This window comes from Salmo trutta, chromosome 6 (assembly GCF_901001165.1).
Source record: "Salmo trutta chromosome 6, fSalTru1.1, whole genome shotgun sequence".
Lineage (NCBI taxonomy): Eukaryota > Metazoa > Chordata > Actinopteri > Salmoniformes > Salmonidae > Salmo > Salmo trutta.
The window spans coordinates 1,076,382-1,100,241 of NC_042962.1; the positions used below are offsets into that span (position 1 = coordinate 1,076,382).

The 23,860-nt window shown below is 46.0% G+C and overlaps 1 protein-coding gene across 2 annotated transcripts in view; it reads right to left on the bottom strand.

Annotated features, from left to right (window-relative positions):
• plcd1a (phospholipase C, delta 1a) overlaps positions 1-23,860 on the bottom strand; it is a 77,890-nt gene that overhangs the window by 37,276 nt on the left and 16,754 nt on the right. For both annotated transcript variants that reach the window (XM_029755073.1, XM_029755074.1), the window contains exons 3-5: positions 7,119-7,347; positions 3,179-3,308; positions 2,738-2,966 (exon numbers count right to left, since the gene is read on the bottom strand). In XM_029755073.1, the coding sequence (XP_029610933.1) occupies positions 2,738-2,966; positions 3,179-3,308; positions 7,119-7,347 (588 nt within the window). The remainder of the gene's footprint in view (positions 1-2,737; positions 2,967-3,178; positions 3,309-7,118; positions 7,348-23,860) is intronic.

Genomic DNA, 23,860 nt, shown 5'->3' on the forward strand with positions numbered 1-23,860 from the left:
CATGGGGGAACAGAGGGTTAAATACACAACACGTAATGAGGGAATGAAAACAAGACAAAACAAATGGAAAATGAAAAATGGATCGGCGATGGCTAGAAGACCGGTGACGTCGACCACCGAACACCACCCGAACAAGGAGAGGAACCGACTTCGGCAGAAGTCGTTGACAGTAGCAACCTAATGATTGGAGTATAAAGTAGTAACCTGAACCCATCACTGTTACATTGAACTGGGTGAAGGACAGTATCCTAAACCCATCACTGTTACATTGAACTGGGTGAATATGAAGGACAGTATCCTAAACCCATCACTGTTACATTGAACTGGGTGAATATGAAGGACAGTATCCTAAACCCATCACTGTTACATTGAACTGGGTGAATATGAAGGACAGTATCCTAAACCCATCACTGTTACATTGAACTGGGTGAATATGAAGGACAGTAACCTAATCTTATCACTGTTACATTGAACTGGGTGAATATGAATGACAGTATCCTAAACCCATCACTGTTACATTGAACTGGGTGAATATGAAGGACAGTAACCTAATCTTATCACTGTTACATTGAACTGGGTGAATATGAAGGACAGTATCCTAAACCCATCACTGTTACATTGAACTGGGTGAATATGAAGGACAGTATCCTAAACCCATCACTGTTACATTGAACTGGGTGAATATGAAGGACAGTATCCTAAACCCATCACTGTTACATTGAACTGGGTGAATATGAAGGACAGTAACCTAATCTTATCACTGTTACATTGAACTGGGTGAATATGAATGACAGTATCCTAAACCCATCACTGTTACATTGAACTGGGTGAATATGAAGGACAGTAACCTAATCTTATCACTGTTACATTGAACTGGGTGAATATGAAGGACAGTATCCTAAACCCATCACTGTTACATTGAACTGGGTGAATATGAAGGACAGTATCCTAAACCCATCAATGTTACATTGAACTGGGTGAATGGAATATGAATGACAGTCACCTAATATACTGTAATAGAAATAAGGCCATGCTCATAAAAAAAAAATTATCGACCCGATCTTGAAAGGCACGACCACCACTGTGTTATGGGTATGCTTGTTCTATAAGGACTGGGCAGTTTTTCAGGATAAAAAAGCAATGGAATGGAGCTAAGCACAGAACACGGAAAACCTGGTTCAGTCTGCTTTCCACCAGACACTGGGAGATGAAGCACAGACAAGATCTTAGAGGAGAACCTGGTTCAGTCTGCTTTCCACCAGACACTGGGAGATGAAGCACAGACAAGATCTTAGAGGAGAACCTGGTTCAGTCTGCTTTCCACCAGACACTGGGACATGAAGCACAGACAAGATCCTAGAGGGAAACCTGGTTCAGTCTGCTTTCCACCAGACACTGGGACATGAAGCACAGACAAGATCCTAGAGGGAAACCTGGTTCAGTCTGCTTTCCACCAGACACTGGGACATGAAGCACAGACAACATCCTAGAATAAGACCTGGTTCAGTCTGCTTTCCACCAGACACTGGGACATGAAGCACAGACAACATCCTAGAGGGAAACCTGGTTCAGACTGCTTTCCAAAAGACACTGGGAGATGAATTCAACTTTCACCAGGACAATAACCTAAAACACAAGGTCAAAAATACACTGGAGTTGCTTACCAAGTAGACAGTGAATGTTCCTGAGTGGTCGAGTTAATTCTGCTTGTAAATCTATTGCAAGACCTGGAAAAAAGGTTGTCTATCAATGATCAACAACCAATTTTACAGAGCTTGAAGAATTTAGAGAAGTATAATGGGCAAATGTTGCACAATCCAGGTGTGGAAATCTTAAAGAGTTACCCATAAAGACTCAACAGCTGTAATCGCTGCCAAAGGTGATTCTAACATGTATTGACTCAAGGGTGCGAATACTTATGTAAATAAGACATTTCTGTATTTCATTTATTTAACATTTTAGAAAGTATCAATGTGATCAAGTCGAGGAATGAATAATTTCTGAAGGCATTGTATATCATTCAGCTTACATTAGAAACACATTCACCCTCTGAATGGAACACGCAATCCATGTCTCAGTTGTCTCAAGGATTACAAATCCTTCTTTAAACTGTCTCCTCCCCTTCATCTACACTGATTGAAGTGGATTTAACATGTGACATCAATAAGGGGTCATAGCTTTCACCTGGTTTCACCTGGTCAGTCTGTCATGGAAAGAGCAGGTGTTCTTAATGTTTTGTACACTCAGTGTACATGCTCCCTTATATAGTGAGTTCATGTATGTGTGTCTGAGCGACTCTCCTCATCTGAGTCATCCAGCTCATATTGAGTCAGAACTAGAGCATCTCTCCTCACCTGAGTCATCCAGCTCATATTGAGTCAGAACTAGAGCATCTCTCACCTGAATCGTCCAGCTCATATTGAGTCAGAACTAGAGCATCTCTCCTCACCTGAGTCATCCAGCTCATATTGAGTCAGAACTAGAGCATCTCTCCTCTCCTGAGTCATCCAGCTCGCATTGAGTCAGAACTAGAGCATCTCTCCTCACCTGAGTCATCCAGCTCGTATTGAGTCAGTACTAGAGCATCTCTCCTCACCTGAGTAATCCAGCTCATATTGAGTCAGAACTAGAGCATCTCTCACCTGAATCGTCCAGCTCATATTGAGTCAGAACTAGAGCATCTCTCCTCACCTGAGTCATCCAGCTCATATTGAGTCAGTACTAGAGCATCTCTCACCTGAATCGTCCAGCTCGTATCTCTCTATGAGTCTTACAGCGTCCTCCATGGAGGCCACCTCACGCTGCTCGTTCAGCAGGAAGTTGAGCAGGTTTTTGACACTCATCTGCTCCCCCGTAGTGGCGTACTTCCCATAGATCACATCGATCTCCTCGCGATATATCAGCAGGTCATAGAAGTGTTTGATCTCAGGACCTTCCAGGGAGCCCGAGTTAGACTTGTCACATTTCTGTAGGACAAGATCATTAACAAAACAGTATTAACGAGATACAGTACACTGAGTTCCTCCTCAGACAAAGTAAAATGCTTTGATACATAGCATAACCTTAAATGAAACCCATATACATACAGGAACATGACAGAACTGCATTAGGAGCTGCCTGTACAGAGTCTATAACACCATCCTTGTAAGTCATTGACCAACTGTAGCTGTCCACTCACTGCAAACAACACTTCAGCGTACATGTCGTCCACCTCGATGTTGATCTGACGGAGGAAGTGTTTCAGCTCCTTCAGAGTTATCTTGTTGTCCTTGTTCTTGTCTGCTTTCCTCATACAGTTGAAGATCCAGCTTTAATACGCCCAGATTTAAGGATCAATCATTCACCATGTAGGAATGTGTCAAAGATAAATACACAACGCAGAGGATGAGAGGACTAAAAACGAGAGTACTAATGGTTAATAGCGAATTGTAAATATGAGTTGGGTTTCAGTTCAACAACTGTTAGAATCTGTGGAATGACACTCCTGAACTCACAGCGACGTGTGTCACGTTGTAATTGGTCTGTACATTGAGTCGGGGGCAGGATACTTGTTATTTGGCCATTAGCCAAGTTGTACTGCAAGGACTTCTGATTGGTCAATCCCAGGTTAGGGTGGGGGGGTTATAAATGGCATCCTGTTTGTTTGTTCGGTGGAGAAAAGCTGAGGACTGAACATCTGAACATCTACCTCCCCGCATAACATTTAATTTTTAAAAATGTTATATATTTCTCCTTTATTTAACCAGGTAGGCTAGTTGAGAACAATTTCTCATTTACAACTGCGACCTGGCCAAGATAAAGCAAAGCAGTGCGACACAAACAACAACACAGAGTTACACATGTAATAAACAAGCGTACAGTCAATAATACAATAGAAAAAAGAAAGTCTATATACAGTGTGTGTAAATGGTGTGAGGTGGTAGGGCAACAAATAGGCCATAGTGGCGAAGTAATTACAATTTAGCAGATTAACACTGGAGTGATAGATGAGCAGATGATGATGTGCAAGTAGAGATACTGGGGTGCAAAAGAGCAGAGAAGTAAATAAAAAAAACAATATGGGGATGAGGTAGGTAGATTGGGTGGACTATTTACAGATGGACTATGTACATCTGCAGTGATCGGTTAGCTGCTGAGATAGCTGATGTTTAAAGTTAGTGAGGGAAATAGAAGTCTCTAGCTTCAGTGATTTTTGCAATTCGTTCCAGTCAGTGGTATCAGAGAACTAGAAGGAAAGGTGGCCAAAGGAGGTGTCAGCCCTGGGGATGACCAGTGAGATATACCCGCTGGTGCGCGTGCTACGGGTGGGTGTTGTTATCGTGACCAGTGAGCTGAGACAAGGCAGAGCACCGCCTAGCATAGACTTATAGATGACCTGGAGCCAGCGGGTCTGGCGATGAATATGTAGCGAGGGACAGCCGACTAGAGCATACAGGACGCAGTGGTGGGTGGTATAAGGGGCTTTGGTAACAAAACGGATGGCACTGTGATAGACCGCATCCATCCCGCTGAGCAGAGTATTAGAAGCTATTTTGCAGATGACATCGCCGAAGTCGAGGGTCGGTAGGATAGTCAGTTTTACTAGGGTAAGTTTGGAGGCGTGAGTGAAGGAAGCCCTGTTGTGAAATAGAAAGCCGACACCAGATCCTATTTTGGATTGGAGATGTTTAACATGAGTCTGGAAGGAGAGTCTACAGTCTAGCCAGACACCTAGGTATTTGTAGTTGTCCACGTATTCTAGGTCAGAACCGTCCAGGGTAGTGATGCTAGTCGGGCGGGAGGGTGCGGGCAGCAAACGGCTGAAAAGCATGCATTTGGTTTTACTAGCGTTTAAGAGCAGTTGGAGGCCACGGAAGGAGCTCTTTCTCCCCAATTTCGTGGTATCCAATTGGTAGTAGTTACAGTCCTGTCTCATCGCTGCAACTCCTGTATCGACTCGGGAGAGGCGAAGGTCGAGAGCCATGAATCCTCCAAAACCCAACCTAGACGCACTGCTTCTTGACACAATGCACATCCAACCCAGAAGCACCAATGTGTCAGATGTACACCTGGTGAGCATTCACTGCGGCCCGCCATAGGAGTCGCAAGTGTGCGATGAGACAAGAATGCCAGCCAAACCCTCCTTAACTACGCTGGGCCAATTGTGCGTCGCACCATGGGCCTCCCGGTCACAGCCGGCTGCGACAGAGCCTGGGCTCGAACCCAGAACCTCTGGTGGCACAGCAAGCACTGCAATGCAGTTCCTTAGACCACTGCGCCACCCGGGAGGCCCTGCATTGAAGCTTGTTTGGAGGGAAGTTAAAATTTCTTCGGGGTAGGGGGCAGTATTCAGAAGTTTGGATGACCGAGGTGCCCAAAGTAAACTGCCTGTTACTCAGGCCCAGAAGCTAGGATAGGCATATAATTGGTAGTATTGGATAGAAAACACTCTAAAGTTTCCGAAACTGATAAGATAATGTCTGTGAGCATAACAGAACTGATATAGCAGGCGAAGACCCGAGGAGAATCCATCCGGAATTCTTTTGTTGTTGAGCTCACCACTCATTATAATGGCTGTCTATGGGAATATCAAAGGAATACCTCCCAGATTGCAGGTCCTAGGGCTTCCAGTAGATGTCAACAGTCTTTAGAAAGAGTTTCATGATTGTTTTTTGAAAAATGAGCTGGAATTTGTAGTTTTTCTAGGTGGCTCCCATTTTGGCTGTAGTCTTGTGGCGCGCATCAGTGAGGGCGCACACTTCATTATTTATCTCCGGTAATGAACATACTATTCTCCATCTTAAATTTTATCAATTATTTACATATTAGGTTACCTGAGGATTGATTAGAAATGTTGTTTGACTTGTTTGGACAAAGTTTATTGGTAACTTTTGGGTGGATTACTGAATCAAGCGTGCCAACTAAACTGACTTTTTTGGGATATAAAGAAGGACTTTATCAAACAAAACGATCATTTGTGATGTAACTGGGACCCTTTGGATTGCAAACAGAGTTTCTTCAAAGGTAGGTGATTTATTTTATCGCTATTTCTGACTTTCATGACGCCTCTGCTTGTTTGGAAAATGTTTATAATGCTTTTGTATGCGGGGCGCTGTCCTTAGATAATCGCATGGTACGCTTTTGCCGTAAAACCTTTTTGAAATCTGACAAATGGCTGGATTAACAAGAAGTTAAGCTTTTAACTGATGTATAACACTTGTATTTTCATGAATGTTTAAGATTACGAATTTTGTATTTTGAATTTCGCGCTCCACAATTCCACTGGATGTTGGCCAGGTGGGACGCTAGCATCCCACCTACCCCAAAGAGGTTTTAACACAGTGTCCAAGGAAGGGCCAGATGTATACAGAATGGTGTCGTCTGCATAGAGGTGGATCAGGGAATCACCCACAGCAAGAGCGACATCATTGATAGATACTTAGAAAAGAGTCGGCCCGAGAATTGAACCATGTGGTACCCCCATAGAGACTGCCAGAGGTCCGGACAACAGGCCCTCCGATTTGACACACTGAACTCTGTCTGCGAAGTAGTTGGTGAACCAGGCGAGGCAGTCATTTGAGAAACCAAGGCTATTGAGCCTGCCGATAAGAATATGGTGATTGACAGAGTCGAAAGCCTTGGCCAGGTCGATGAAGACAGCTATACAGTACTGTCTTTTATCGATGGCGGTTATGATATCGTTTAGTACCTTGAGCGTGGCCGAGGTGCACCCGTGACCAGCTCGGAAACCGGATTGCACAGCGGAGAAGGCACAGTGGGACCCAAAATGGTCAGCGATCTGTTTATTAACTTGGCTTTTGAAGACTTTAGAGAGGCAGGGCAGGATGAATATAGGTCTATAACAGTTTGGGTCTAGAGTGTCACCCCCTTTGATTTGTCCTTCTCAAATAAACCTATTTTTCTCCCCCTGATTTGCTTTGGAGTTTGTGTTATTGAAGAATAACCTAAATTGCTAGCAACCAGTTGCTCGGAGCTTAAATGTTGACCTATAAACATTATAGATGGGAATCCAGTATACTGAATAGGCTGGACAACTATTTTCTGATTTGTAACCCCAAGTAAATAAACAATGTTTTAGTTGTGAATTGCAAAGCAAGCAGATTAACAAAAGAGGATACTGTTCGCTTGTCTGCTGGCGGTTGAGTTTCTTCATGTTAGAGAGGATCTTCTCCAGACCATTGACCCACTGCCTTGCCTCCTCCACCGAGGCCGCCACCAGGTCCAGGTTCCTCCTGCGGCCCTTAAAGATGATGGAGAAACAGAGGTCCTCCACGTGGGCCTCTGTGTGCTTCTGAAGACCCTCCGACTGACGGCCCTTACGCACAGAGTCTACGTCATCAATGGAAACTGAAAGGGGAGACAAGAGGGGGAGTGAGGTTAGAATTGTTTATGAAATCCTGGTCCTGAAGTCTCACTGCATGCTTGGTTTCATGGCAGCTGAGATTTGATAGTTTCTTGGTTAAAACCAAAAAGCCTCAAGGTCCAGGCTAGGGAAACGGTGTGATGACATGGTTGTCACCAGGGCTTGTCCCAATCACGTCTTCAACACAGACAGAAGCATATAGGAGAGGGTGGGTTTGATAAGACAGGACAGGGTGATAGAGGAGGGTAGGCAGGAAACCTCTCTGTCTCAGTGTGCCCTTCACCCACTCACAGCACCCAACAGCCATCTGTCTATCTACCCACTTCGTTCCCAGTTTCTGTTCCTATACACCCCAACCTGTGTAATTGACTGGAGGATCATGTCAGTCAGATTTAGTCCCTGGTGTCTACTGATCAGTCAGTTACACAGTCAGTCAGTATCTAAATAATATGTGTGAAATGCTTGATAGTGTATGTGATGTAAACAGAGAGGTCTACTATCTTGGGGACCTGAATATTGACTGGTTTTCATCAAGCTGTCCGCTCAAGAGGAAGCTTCTCACTGTAACCAGCGCCTGTAATCTGGTTCAAGTTATTAATCAACCTACCAGGGTGTTTACAAACACTATAAGAACAAGATCCTCCACATGTATCAATCACATTTTTACTAATTCTGTAGAACTTTATTCTAAAGCTGAATCCGTACCCATTGGATGCAGTGATCACAATATAGTGGCTATAACCAGGAAAGCCAAAGTTCCAAAAGCTGGACCCAAAATAGTATATAAGAGATCATACAAAAATTTCGCTGTGACTATTATGTGGACGATGTTAAAAATATATGTTTGTCTGATGTGATTAATGAGTGTCACAGGCGTCAAAAGGATTAGACCAAGGTGCAGCGTGTATAGTGCTCATCTTTAGATTTTAATGACTTCAAACAACAAAATAACAAAACGACCAACAGTTCCGTCAGGTAACAACAACTAAACGGAAAGTAACCACCCACAAACCCCAAAGGAAAACAGGCTGCCTAAGTATGGCTCCCAATCAGAGACAACGAAAGACACCTGCCTCTGATTGGAAACCATACATGGCCAAACATGGAAAATGAAACATAGAAATAGAAAACTAGAACAAATTCCCCTTGAACCAAAAAACCCTAAAACACACAAAACAACCCCCCTGCCACGCCCTGACCATTCTACTATGGCAAATGACCTTCACTGGTCAGGACGTGATTAATGAGGAGCATCCAGACACTGCACTTGATGATTTTATGAAAATGCTTTTTACAATTATTGATAAACATGAACCTGTTAAGAACTGTTAGAACTGTTAAGGCTCCATGGATTGATGAGGAACTGACTGTTAGAACTGTTAAGGCTCCATGGATTGATGAGGAACTGGCTGTTAGAACTGTTAAGGCTCCATGGATTGATGAGGAATTGACTGTTAGAACTGTTAAGGCTCCATGGATTGATGAGGAACTGACTGTTAGAACTGTTTAGGCTCCATGGATTGATGAGGAACTGACCGTTAGAACTGTTAAGGCTCCATGGATTGATGAGGAACTGACTGTTAGAACTGTTAAGGCTCCATGGATTGATGAGGAACTGACCGTTAGAACTGTTAAGTCTCCATGGATTGATGAGGAACTGACCGTTAGAACTGTTAAGGCTCCATGGATTGATGAGGAACTGACTGTTAGAACTGTTAAGGCTCCATGGATTGATGGGGACTTGAAAATCTGTATGGTTGAAAGAGATGGGGCAAAAGGAGTGGCTAATAAGTCAGGCTGTACATCTGACTGGCTGACTAACTGCAAATTGAGAAATTATGTGACTAAACTCAACAAAAAGAAGAAGAAACTGTATTGTGAAGACAAGATCAATGATATAAAGAATGATGAAAAGAAAACTTTGGAGTACTTTAAATAAAATTATGGGCAGAAAGACAAATTCAACTCTACCTTTCATCGAAATCAGATGGCTTATTCATCACAAAACCATTTGATGTTGCCAATTATATTGATGATTACTTCATTGGCAAAGTGGGCAAACTTAGGCAGGAAATACCAACAGGAAATGCCAACAACGAACAGTGAGTCATCATATTCATGCATAAAATAACAAGTAATGAAAGAAAAGCATTGTAATTTAGTATTTCATAAAGTTAGTGTGGGAGAGGTGGAACAATTATTGTTATCGATCAATAATGACAAACCTTCTGGCATTGACAACTTTAGATCGAAAGTTACTGTCACGTTCCGACCATAGAAAGCTTTTATTTTCTATGATAGAGTAGGTCAGGGTGTGACAGGGGGTTTTGTCTAGTTTATTTATTTCTATGCTGGTTCTAGTTTCTTTTTTCTATGTTGGGGGTTTTGTCTAGTTTCTGTATTTCTATGTTGTTGTTTTTTGGGGGGGATGATCTCCAATTAGAGGCAGCTGGTCATCGTTGTCTCTAATTGGGGATCATATTTAAGTTGTTGGTTTTCCCACTAGGTTTTGTGGGAGATTATTTTGAGTAAGTGTATGGTGCACCGCTTCGTCACAGTTTGTTGTTTTGTTCATTAGTTTATTTGTATGTCTTGCATAGTTTCACAGTTATAATAAAATGTGGAACGATACACACGCTGCGCTTTGGTTCCATTCTTCAGACAGCCGTGACAGCTACTGAGGATGGTATCTGACTCTATAGCCACTCCTATCTGGCATATCTTTAATCTGAGACGAGAGGAAAGTCTTTGTCCTCAGGCCTGGAGGGAAGCCAAAGTTATTCCGCTACCCAAGAGTGGTAAAGCAGCCTTTACTGGTTTTAACAGCAGACCTATCAGCTTGCTGCCAGCTCTTAGCAAACTGTTGGAAAAAAACGTGTGTTTTGACCAAATACAATGCTCTTTCTCTGTAAACAAATGAACAACATACTTTCAGCATGCTTATAGAGAAGGGCACTCAACATGTACTGCACTGACACAAATGACTGATGATTGGTTTAAAGAAATTGATAAGAATATTGTGGGAGCTGTACTGTTAGATTTCAGTGTAGCCTTTGATATTATTGACCTTAACCTGTTGTTGAGAAAACGTATGTGTTATGGCTAGGGCTGTTGAGGTGTGAGCAGGTGGGTCTAGACAGGGTGATATAGTTGATGGGGGTGTGAGGTGGGTCTGGACAGGGTGATATAGGGGATGAATATGGAGGTGTGAGCAGGTGGGTCTGGACAGGGTGATATAGGGGATGAATATGGGGTGTGAGCAGATGGGTCTGGGCAGGGTGATGTAGGAGATGGGGGTGTGAGGTGGGTCTGGACAGGGTGATGTAGGGGATGAATATGGGGGTGTGAGCAGGTGGGTCTGGACAGGGTGATGTAGGGGATGAATATGGGGGTGTGAGCAGGTGGGTCTGGACAGGGTGATGTAGGGGATGAATATGGGGGTGTGAGCAGGTGGGTCTAGACAGGGTGATGTAGGGGATGAATATGGGGGTGTGAGCAGGTGGGTCTAGACAGGGTGATGTAGGGGATGAATATGGGGGTGTGAGCAGGTGGGTCTGGACAGGGTGATGTAGGGGATGAATATGGGGGTGTGAGCAGGTGGGTCTAGACAGGGTGATGTAGGGGATGGGGGTGTGAGCAGGTGGGTCTGGGCAGGGTGATATAGGAGATGAATATGGGGGTGTGAGCAGGTGGGTCTGGACAGGGTGATGTAGGGGATGGGGGTGTGAGCAGGTGGGTCTGGACAGTGATGTGCTTGTCATTTGAATGTGTATGTTTTGTATTGTTTAAAAATGTTAAATACATTTGTAAAAAAAAAAAATCAGGAAAAATGTAAAGGTTGCAACACGCATCTGATTATTCATTATGAACAGGATTTATTTCATTTACTTCGTTTACATTCTTCATTTTAACCACAATGTCACAAATAATTTAACACACACAACATGATCAGATTAACTTGGTCAAAACATTTATTTATTAAAGACTATCAGAAATAATGTTGGTACTTATTTATTTTGATCCAAAGCCATGAATGAGTGAGTCACTCAGCTTCACGCTGACAAATCCTCAATGGACTCTTTCAGTTTCTTCTTCACATCAGCAAAGAAGGACTCCGTGTTTCAGATATATATATATATATACATTCAGAAAGTATTCAGAAAGTATTCAATGGATTCAATTGTTTTTATTCCACATCACTCTACACACAATACCCCATAATGACAAAGCAAAATAAATACTTATATAACATTTACATAATTAGTCAGACCCTTTACTCAGTACTTTGCTGAAGCAGCTATTACAGTCTTGATTCTTCTTGGGTGTGACGCTACAAGCTTGGCACACCTGTATTTGGAGAGTTGGGGAGTGTCGCTGCACAGCTATTTTCAGGTCTCTCCAGAGATGTTGGATTGGGTTCAAGTCCGGGCTCTGGCTGTGCCACTCAAAGACATTCAGAGTCGTGTCCCGAAGCCACATCTGCATTGTCTTGGCTGTGTGCTTAGGGTCGTTGTCCTGTTGGAGGTGAACCGTCGCCCCAGTCTGAGGTCATGACCACTCTGGAGCATCAAGGACCTCTCTGTACTTTGCTTTGTTCATCTTCCCTCAATCCTGACTAGTCTCCCAGTACATGCAGCTGAAAAACATCCCCACAGAAAACTGTCAGAGTGACCATCGGGTTCTTAATCACCTCCCTGACCAAAGCCCTTCTCCCCCGATTGGTCAGTTTGTACGGGCCGCCAGCTCTAGGAAGAGTCTTGGTGGTTCCAAACTTCTTCCATTTCAGAATGATGGAGGCCACTGTGTTCTTGGGGACCTTTAATTCTGCAGACATCTTATTTGGTACCCTTCCCCAGATCTGTGCCTCGACACAATCCTGTCTCGGAGCTCTACGGAAATTTCCTTCGACCTCATGGCTTGGTTTTTTTCTCTGACATGCACTGTCAACTGTAGTATCTTTCATATAGAAATTATAACCAAATCCTGCCCAATCAATTGAATTTATCACAAGTGGACCCCAATCAAGTTGTAGAAACATCTCAAGTATGATCACTGGAAACAGGATGCACCTGAGCTCAATTTCGAGTCTCAAATCAAAAGGGTCTGAATACACGCACACACAAACACACACACACACACACACAGAAAACAGAATATTGTAGGCCGGAGATTATACGGTACTTTGTATTTGGACCAGCAGTTGTTGCAGATTTCCATTTTGAAAGACAGAACAGTGTCCAAGTCATCACGCAGACATTCCTTACATACCAGATGAAGTTCAGGGAGAGAATGAGGACATTGTGTGGTCCTGAACCATATTCACTCCCTTGTTATTTCTCAAGTCTTTCTGTAGAACAACAACATCCAACTCTCTGTGGTGCAGACAAACGGAGGACGGGACTGGAAGCCAAACCAATATGTTTACTATGTAAACTTCCCCTTAGAGTTTTTCTTTAGCCTTTTAGCTAGGCTCAGTCTGGTGGATGACTGATGGATAGAAGTGTGATTAATACTTCTAAAACTCTCATAATTACAATGATGTGACGATTACAAGCAGCAACATGCTGCCAAAAGGAATTTGAGTTATTTTTTGTAAAATTTCCAAGCAGGATTGTAACAGTCTGATTAAGTCAAAACATGAAAGACAGATCTGCGTGGAACAAATTAAAACTTCCCTATCCTTTACCACCAACGACAGTCTGTCAAGCCTCATCATCACGAGGCATTGTGTTTGCAGAGCCTCATTCAAGGAGAAGGTAAGATGAATCATATTACAGCAGAAAGCTCCTTGAAGATAACAGAGGAGTAAGGACCATAAACCAGTGTAAGGACCATAAACCAGTATGAGGACCATAAACCAGTATGAGGACCATAAACCAGTATGAGGACCATAAACCAGTATGAGGACCATAAACCAGTATAAGGATCATAAACCAGTATGAGGACCATAAACCAGTATAAGGACCATAAACCAGTATGAGGACCATAAACCAGTATAAGGACCATAAACCAGTATAAGGACCATAAACCAGTATAAGGACCATAAACCAGTATACGGACCATAAACCAGTATAAGGACCATAAACCAGTATGAGGATCATAAACCAGTATGAGGATCATAAACCAGTATGAGGATCATAAACCAGTATAAAGACCATAAACCAAGATTGACTTTGAAATTGGATGTCAATCCATGTCCTGAGGACTTCGGGAAATGTCTTTAAATCCGTCCACTAGGGGCAACAGTGAGCGCTATTCCCATCAACAAGGCTTGGGTTTCCCTGGGTGATGTGGACGGGAATGGTGGAAAGGTGTAATCCCATGACTCTGGATCAGAAGGCTGTGTGTTCGATCCCAAACATTAACCCTTACCTTAAACAATCATAACCCTATCCCAAACCTTAACCCTTACCTTAACCATTTGTAACCCTATCCCAAACCTTAACCATTTGTAACCCTATCCCAAACCTTAACCCTTACCTTAACCATTTGTAACCCTAACCTTAACCCTTACCTTAACCATTTGTAACCCTATTCCAAACCTTAACCCTTACCTTAACCATTTGTAACCCTATCCCAAACCTTAACCCTTACCTTAACCATTCATAACCCTATCCCAAACATTAACCCTTATCTGCCGAGTGCCTTAACTGAACCGTTAACTTGGAATGAAACGATACAGAGCAGCCACCCAAGATGTCAAAAACACTTCGAAATTTGTCATTTGGGGAAATGTGGATAAACGTCTAACTCTGCAGTGAGCATGTGAAAGCTTGTTGCATAACAGCGTCCTCTGTTCTGTAACCTACAGTACAGTACTAGGTCTGGTCCCCTCTCAGTGACTGGAGACCTGAGTTAACAGTAACCTACAGTACTAGGTCTGGTCCCCTCTCAGTGACTGGAGACCTGAGTTAACAGTAACCTACAGTACTAGGTCTGGTCCCCTCTCAGTGACTGGAGACCTGAGTTAACAGTAACCTACAGTACTAGGTCTGGTCCCCTCTCAGTGACTGGAGGCCTGAGTTAACAGTAACCTACAGTACTAGGTCTGGTCTCCTCTCAGTGACTGGAGACCTGAGTTAACAGTAACCTACAGTACAGTACTAGGGCTGGTCCCCTCTCAGTGACTGGAGGCCTGAGTTAACAGTAACCTACAGTACTAGGTCTGGTCCCCTCTCAGTGACTGGAGGCCTGAGTTAACAGTAACCTACAGTACTAGATCTGGTCCCCTCTCAGTGACTGGAGACCTGAGTTAACAGTAACCTACAGTACTAGGTCTGGTCTCCTCTCAGTGACTGGAGACCTGAGTTAACAGTAACCTACAGTACAGTACTAGGGCTGGTCCCCTCTCAGTGACTGGAGGCCTGAGTTAACAGTAACCTACAGTACTAGGTCTGGTCCCCTCTCAGTGACTGGAGGCCTGAGTTAACAGTAACCTACAGTACTAGATCTGGTCCCCTCTCAGTGACTGGAGACCTGAGTTAACAGTAACCTACAGTACAGTACTAGGTCTGGTCCCCTCTCAGTGACTGGAGACCTGAGTTAACAGTAACCTACAGTACTAGGTCTGGTCTCCTCTCAGTGACTGGAGGCCTGAGTTAACAGTAACCTACAGTACTAGGTCTGGTCCCCTCTCAGTGACTGGAGACCTGAGTTAACAGTAACCTACAGTACAGTACTAGTCCTGGTCCCCTCACAGTGACTGGAGGCCTGAGTTAACAGTAACCTACAGTACTAGGTCTGGTCCCCTCTCAGTGACTGGAGACCTGAGTTAACAGTAACCTACAGTACAGTACTTGGTCTGGTCCCCTCTCAGTGACTGGAGACCTGAGTTAACAGTAACCCACAGTACTAGGTCTGGTCCCCTCTCAGTGACTGGAGACCTGAGTTAACACTAACCTACAGTACAGTACTAGGTCTGGTCCCCTCTCAGTGACTGGAGACCTGAGTTAACAGTAACCTACAGTACTAGGTCTGGTCCCCTCTCAGTGACTGGAGACCTGAGTTAACAGTAACCTACAGTACTAGGTCTGGTCCCCTCTCAGTGACTGGAGACCTGAGTTAACAGTAACCTACAGTACTAGATCTGGTCCCCTCTCAGTGACTGGAGACCTGAGTTAACAGTAACCTACAGTACTAGATCTGGTCCCCTCTCAATGACTGGAGACCTGAGTTAACAGTAACCTACAGTACTAGGTCTGGTCCCCTCTCAGTGACTGGAGACCTGAGTTAACAGTAACCTACAGTACTAGGTCTGGTCTCCTCTCAGTGACTGGAGGCCTGAGTTAACAGTAACCTACAGTACTAGGTCTGGTCCCCTCTCAGTGACTGGAGACCTGAGTTAACAGTAACCTACAGTACAGTACTAGTCCTGGTCCCCTCTCAGTGACTGGAGGCCTGAGTTAACAGTAACCTACAGTACTAGGTCTGGTCCCCTCTCAGTGACTGGAGACCTGAGTTAACAGTAACCTACAGTACAGTACTTGGTCTGGTCCCCTCTCAGTGACTGGAGACCTGAGTTAACAGTAACCCACAGTACTAGGTCTGGTCCCCTCTCAGTGACTGGAGACCTGAGTTAACACTAACCTACAGTACAGTACTAGGTCTGGTCCCCTCTCAGTGACTGGAGACCTGAGTTAACAGTAACCTACAGTACTAGGTCTGGTCCCCTCTCAGTGACTGGAGACCTGAGTTAACAGTAACCTACAGTACTAGGTCTGGTCCCCTCTCAGTGACTGGAGACCTGAGTTAACAGTAACCTACAGTACTAGATCTGGTCCCCTCTCATTGACTGGAGACCTGAGTTAACAGTAACCTACAGTACTAGGTCTGGTCCCCTCTCAGTGACTGGAGACCTGAGTTAACAGTAACCTACAGTACTAGGTCTGGTCCCCTCTCAGTGACTGGAGACCTGAGTTAACAGTAACCTACAGTACTAGATCTGGTCCCCTCTCAGTGACTGGAGACCTGAGTTAACAGTAACCCACAGTACTAGGTCTGGTCCCCTCTCAGTGACTGGAGACCTGAGTTAACAGTAACCCACAGCACTAGGTCTGGTCCCCTCTCAGTGACTGGAGACCTGAGTTAACAGTTACCTACAGTACTAGGTCTGGTCCCCTCTCAGTGACTGGAGACCTGAGTTAACAGTAACCTACAGTACAGTACTAGTCCTGGTCCCCTCTCAGTGACTGGAGGCCTGAGTTAACAGTAACCTACAGTACTAGGTCTGGTCCCCTCTCAGTGACTGGAGACCTGAGTTAGCAGTAACCTACAGTACAGTACTTGGTCTGGTCCCCTCTCAGTGACTGGAGACCTGAGTTAACAGTAACCCACAGTACTAGGTCTGGTCCCCTCTCAGTGACTGGAGACCTGAGTTAACAGTAACCTACAGTACAGTACTAGGTCTGGTCCCCTCTCAGTGACTGGAGACCTGAGTTAACAGTAACCTACAGTACTAGGTCTGGTCCCCTCTCAGTGACTGGAGACCTGAGTTAACAGTAACCTACAGTACTAGGTCTGGTCCCCTCTCAGTGACTGGAGACCTGAGTTAACAGTAACCTACAGTACTAGGTCTGGTCCCCTCTCAGTGACTGGAGACCTGAGTTAACAGTAACCTACAGTACTAGGTCTGGTCCCCTCTCAGTGACTGGAGGCCTGAGTTAACAGTAACCTACAGTACAGTACTAGGTCTTGTTCCCTCTCAGTGACTGGAGGCCTGAGTTAACAGTAACCTACAGTACAGTACTAGGTCTGGTCCCCTCTCAGTGACTGGAGACCTGAGTTAACAGTAACCTACAGTACTAGGTCTGGTCCCCTCTCAGTGACTGGAGACCTGAGTTAACAGTAACCTACAGTACTAGGTCTGGTCCCCTCTCAGTGACTGGAGACCTGAGTTAACAGTAACCTACAGTACTAGGTCTGGTCCCCTCTCAGTGACTGGAGGCCTGAGTTAACAGTAACCTACAGTACTAGGTCTGGTCCCCTCTCAGTGACTGGAGACCTGAGTTAACAGTAACCTACAGTACTAGGTCTGGTCCCCTCTCAGTGACTGGAGGCCTGAGTTAACAGTAACCTACAGTACAGTACTAGGTCTTGTTCCCTCTCAGTGACTGGAGGCCTGAGTTAACAGTAACCTACAGTACAGTACTAGGTCTGGTCCCCTCTCAGTGACTGGAGACCTGAGTTAACAGTAACCTACAGTACTAGGTCTGGTCCCCTCTCAGTGACTGGAGACCTGAGTTAACAGTAACCTACAGTACTAGGTCTGGTCCCCTCTCAGTGACTGGAGACCTGAGTTAACAGTAACCTACAGTACTAGGTCTGGTCCCCTCTCAGTGACTGGAGGCCTGAGTTAACAGTAACCTACAGTACTAGGTCTGGTCCCCTCTCAGTGACTGGAGACCTGAGTTAACAGTAACCTACAGTACTAGGTCTGGTCCCCTCTCAGTGACTGGAGACCTGAGTTAACAGTAACCTACAGTACTAGGTCTGGTCCCCTCTCAGTGACTGGAGACCTGAGTTAACAGTAACCTACAGTACTAGGTCTGGTCCCCTCTCAGTGACTGGAGGCCTGAGTTAACAGTAACCTACAGTACTAGGTCTGGTCCCCTCTCAGTGACTGGAGACCTGAGTTAACAGTAACCTACAGTACAGTACTAGGTCTGGTCCCCTCTCAGTGACTGGAGGCCTGAGTTAACAGTAACCTACAGTACAGTACTAGGTCTGGTCCCCTCTCAGTATTACAGTGGACCTCTTTTTATTTTTATTTATCCTTTATTTAACTAGTCAAGTCAGTTTAAGAACAAATTCTTATTTACAATGACTGCCTACATCATACGGCCCAGGATGTTACTGTAGTCAATTAGAATGATTGACTGGTTCTTTGACACACAGTGTGTGAATCTCTCAGAGAATAAAAAAAAAATACATTTACATTTAAATTTACATTTACATTTAAGTAATTTAGCAGACGCTCTTATCCAGAGCGAATTACAAATTGGTGCATTCACCTTATGATATCCAGTGGAACAACCACTTTACAATAGTGCATCTAAATCTTTTAAGGGGGGGGGTTAGAAGGATTACTTTATCCTATCCCAGGTATTCCTTAAAGAGGTGGGGTTTCAGGTGTCTCCGGAAGGTGGTGATTGACTCCGCTGTCCTGGCGTCGTGAGGGCCACGTTTATCCAGAGTAACTGAATTCATACATTTTCCAACTTTTTAATACTGGTCCTCCGTGGGAATCAAACCCACAACCCTGGCTCTGCAAGCACAAATGAGCATTGAGCTACACACAGTAGCCTGAGAAACGCACAGACTCTACCTCGCATAGACTCTACCTCGCAGACTCTACCTCGCACAGACTCTACCTCACAGACTCTACCTCGCACAGACTCTACCTCACAGACTCTACCTCGCATAGACTCTACCTCACAGACTCTACCTCGCACAGACTCTACCTCACAGACTCTACCTCACAGACTCTACCTCACAGACTCTACCTCCTAGACTCTACCTCGCACAGACTCTATCTCACAGACTCTACCTCACAGACTCTACCTCACAGACTCTACCTCATAGACTCTACCTCGCAGACTCTACCTCGCAGACTCTACCTCACAGACTCTACCTCACATAGACTCTACCTCGCAGACTCTACCTCGCAGACTCTACCTCGCAGACTCTACCTCGCAGACTCTACCTCACAGACTCTACCTCGCACAGACTCTACTTCATATGACTCTACCTCATATGACTCTACCTCGCACAGACTCTACCTCGCACAGACTCTACCTCACACTGACTCTACCTCACACTGACTCTACCTCACAGACTCTACCTCGCACAGACTCTACCTCACACTGACTCTACCTCACAGACTCTACCTCGCACAGACTCTACCTCACACTGACTCTACCTCATATGACTCTACCTCGCACAGACTCTACCTCTCACAGACTCTACCTTGCACAGACTACCTTATATGACCAGGGCTGTTACTCAAGACATACTGCACTTACTGACTGGCAGTGACTCTCTCTCTCTCTCTCTCTTTCTTTCCCACACAGTTTGGGAGTTAGGGTGTGGACAGTAAACACAGGAAAGGCATTGTAAACAAAACACTGCCCTATGAGACAGAGGGACTGGTGATATTTTAGTGTGGCTAGATATGGCTTTAGTCTGCTGTAGTGTCACATATGTACAGTATACATTACCAGGTAAGACAGGTTATCTATGTGTAATAGAGGAAGACAACACCTGATTACAGTATCAGGAGCAGTTCTACTGTTGTTCTCCGGCTGGTGCTTGATGTTACAGAACAGAGTTAGTCCATGGGGAGAAAGTGTTAACTAAACACAAAGTATCACCCTCTGTCACGTACACTCCCTCTAGGTCATCAGACTGCTGATTATCCTCCCTCTCCTGCCTCTAGGTCATCAGGCTTCTGATTATCCTCCCTCTCCTGCCTCTAGGTCATCAGACTGCTGATTATCCTCCCTCTCCTGCCTCTAGGTCATCAGGCTGCTGATTATACTCCCTCTCCTGCCTCTAGGTCATCAGGCTGCTGATTATCCTCCCTCTCCTGCCTCTAGGTCATCAGGCTGCTGATTATCCTCCCTCTCCTGCCTCTAGGTCATCAGGCTGCTGATTATCCTCCCTCTCCTGCCTCTAGGTCATCAGGCTGCTGATTATCCTCCCTCTCCTGCCTCTAGGTCATCAGACTGCTGATTATCCTCCCTCTCTGACCTCTAGGTCATCAGGCTGCTGATTATCCTCCCTCTCCTGCCTCTAGGTCATCAGGCTGCTGATTATCCTCCCTCTCCTCCCTCTAGGTCATCAGGCTACTGATTATCCTCCCTCTCCTGCCTCTAGGTCATCAGGCTACTGATTATCCTCCCTCTCCTGCCTCTAGGTCATCAGGCTTCTGATTATCCCGCACACCTGTCACCATCGTCTCGCGCACCTTCGCCTCATAACACTCACCTGGACTCCATCGCCTCTTTGATTATCTTCCCTGTGTCTGTCCCTCCCCTTGGCTCTTTCCTCAGGTGTTATTGACTCTGTTTCATGTCGTTGTTTGTGTTTCGTGTTCCTTGTTTATTTTATTAAAACAGTCACTCCCTGAACTTGCTTCCCACCTATCAGCGCACTCGTTACACCCTCCCACATTCTCTTCTCCTTCGACTAAACACTTGAGAGCTCATTGGTAAACTTGGCTCTATCAAGACCACAGGAAGAAACTACAAAAAGGAGAAGAAGGGGAGTGGAGGAGGCTGGGTCCTGGAGCTGACACACATGGTCAGTCCTCTGCCAGGAGATGTCTGAGAGGAAGGGGATTGGAGGAGGCTGGGTCCTGGAGCTGACACACATGGTCAGTCCTCTGCCAGGAGATGTCTGAGAGGAAGGGGAGTGGAGGAGGCTGGGTCCTGGAGCTGACACACATGGTCAGTCCTCTGCCAGGAGATGTCTGAGAGGAAGGGGAGTGGAGGAGGCTGGGTCCTGGAGCTGACACACATGGTCAGTCCTCTGCCAGGAGATGTCTGAGAGGAAGGGGAGTGGAGGAGGCTGGGTCCTGGAGCTGACACACATGGTCAGTCCTCTGCCAGGAGATGTCTGAGAGGAAGGGGAGTGGAGGAGGCTGGGTCCTGGAGCTGACACACATGGTCAGTCCTCTGCCAGGAGATGTCTGAGAGGAAGCCAGGGATGGAATGGACACACACACCAGTCTGGACAGTTCAAAAGGAAGCAATGTGTGGGAACTGTCAGGATTCACCACTTGTTATTTCTCTCTTGACTATCTGTGAGATGTTTTAGTTTACATTCCACTGCCTCCCAAAACCCAGGTTGACCAGTAGTGAGATGCAGACGGAGTAGGCAGTAGAACTCAGACAGACGGAGTAGGCAGTAGAACTCAGACAGACGGAGTAGGCAGTAGAACTCAGACAGACGGAGTAGGCGGTAGAACTCAGACAGACGGAGTAGGCAGTAGAACTCAGACAGACGGAGTAGGCGGTAGAACTCAGACAGACAGAGTAGGCAGTAGAACTCAGACAGACGGAGTAGGCGGTAGAACTCAGACAGACGGAGTTGGCGGTAGAACTCGGACAGACGGAGTAGGCGGTAGAACTCGGACAGTCAGTAGGCGGTAGAACTCAGACAGACAGAGTAGGCGCTGGAACTCAGACAGACAGAGTAGGCGGTAGAACTCAGACAGCCAGAGTAGGCGGTAGAACTCGGACAGTCAGAGTAGGCGGTAGAACTCGGACAGACGGAGTAGGAGGTAGAACTCGGACAGACGGAGTAGGCGGTAGAACTCAGACAGACAGAGTAGGCGGTAGAACTCGGACAGTCAGAGTAGGCGGTAGAACTCGGACAGACGGAGTAGGAGGTAGAACTCGGACAGACGGAGTAGTAGGTAGAACTAGGACAGACAGAGTAGGTGGTAGAACTCAGACAGACAGAGTAGGCGGTAGAACTCAGAGTAGGTGGTAGAACTCGGACAGAAGGAGTAGGAGGTAGAACTCGGACAGACGGAGTAGGCGGTAGAACTAGGACAGACGGAGTAGTAGGTAGAACTAGGACAGACGGAGTAGTAGGTAGAACTAGGACAGATGGAGTAGTAGGTAGAACTAGGACAGACGGAGTAGGCGGTAGAACTAGGACAGACGGAGTAGACGATAGAACTCGGACATTCATAGTAGGTGGTAGAACTCAGACAGACAGAGTAGGCGGTAGAACTCGGAGAGACGGAGTAGGCGGTAGAACTTGGACATTCATAGTAGGTGGTAGAACTCAGACAGACGGAGTAGGCGGTAGAACTCAGACAGACGGAGTAGTAGGTAGAACTCGGACATTCATAGTAGGCGGTAGAACTCAGACAGACAGAGAAGGAAGTAGAGCTCAGACAGACGGAGTAGTAGGTAGAACTAGGACAGACGGATTAGTAGGTAGAACTCAGACAAACGGAGTAGGCGGTAGAACTCAGACAGACAGAGTAGGTGGTAGAACTCGGACAGACGAAGTAGGAGGTAGAACTCGGACAGACGGAGTAGTAGGTAGAACTAGGACAGACGGAGTAGTAGGTAGAACTCAGACAGACGGAGTAGTAGGTAGAACTAGGACAGACGGAGTAGTAGGTAGAACTAGGACAGACGGAGTAGTAGGTAGAACTAGGACAGACGGAGTAGGCGGTAGAACTCGGACATTCATAGTAGGTGGTAGAACTCAGACAGAGTAGGCAGTAGAACTCGGACAGACGGAGTAGGCGGTAGAACTCAGACAGACGGAGTAGGCGGTAGAACTTGGACATTCATAGTAGGTGGTAGAACTCAGACAGACGGAGTAGGCGGTAGAACTCAGACAGACGGAGTAGTAGGTAGAACTCGGACATTCATAGTAGGCGGTAGAACTCAGACAGACAGAGAAGGAGGTAGAGCTCAGACAGACGGAGTAGGTGGTAGAGCTCAGAAGGACCGTTACCCAGGTCAGGCTGGTTCTGCTGAGCCTGGCGGATATGGGACTCGATCTCCCAGGTGACGGCGGCAATGATGCAGGTGGATGGCACAATGGCTTCTGGCTCGGTACCCGTGTTGTTGGTGGTGAACTGGCGAGAGAGGGCATCAGGCTTGGTGTTCTTCAAACCGGGGCGATAAGTGAGTGGGAAATTGAATCTTCCGAAGGACAAGGCCCGCCTGGCTTGCCGGGAGTTCAGGTGTTTGGCGTTCTGGATGTAGGACAGGTTTTTATGGTCGGTCCACACGATGAAGGGGGTTACAGGGCCCCCCAGTCAGTGACGCCATTCCTCCAGAGCCAGCTTAACTGCCAGGAGTTCCTGGATTCCGATGTTAAAATTCCTCTCTGCAGGTGAGAGCTTACGGGGAAAAGAATGCACATGGCGGGGCCTTCTGATCAGAGGGGGGACGTTGAGACAGAACAGCTCGTACCCAGGTGTCAGAGGCGTCCACCTCCACGATGAACTGGAGTTCTGGGTCGGGCTGAGTAAGGACCGGAGGTAAAGCGACACTTGAGTTCCAGGAATGCTGCCTCTGGAGTCCAGTGGAACGGAGTGGAGGTGGAGGTGAGAGTGGTGAGAGGTGCTGCCAGACGTCTGTAGTTGCGGATGAAGCGTCTCTGTAAAAATGTGCAAACCCCAGGAAACGCTGGAGCTGCTTCAGGTTGGAGGGTGCAGGCCACTCTGTGACTGCCATGACCTTGGCGGGGTCCATACGTAACTGTCCCTGTGCAATAATATAACACAGGAAGGACACTGTGGCAGCATGGAACTCACATTTTTCAGCTTTAACAAAAAGCTTATTCTCCAACAGCCGTTGAAGAACTTGGCGAAAGTGTTGCTGGTGAGCCTCAGGGTCCTTGGAAAAAAATCATGATGTCATCCAAATAGATAAAAACAAAGCGTCCAATCACAACCCTCAGCACGTCATTGACTAGGTTCTGGAAAACAGCAGGGGTGTTAGTAAGACCAAAAGGCATGACCAA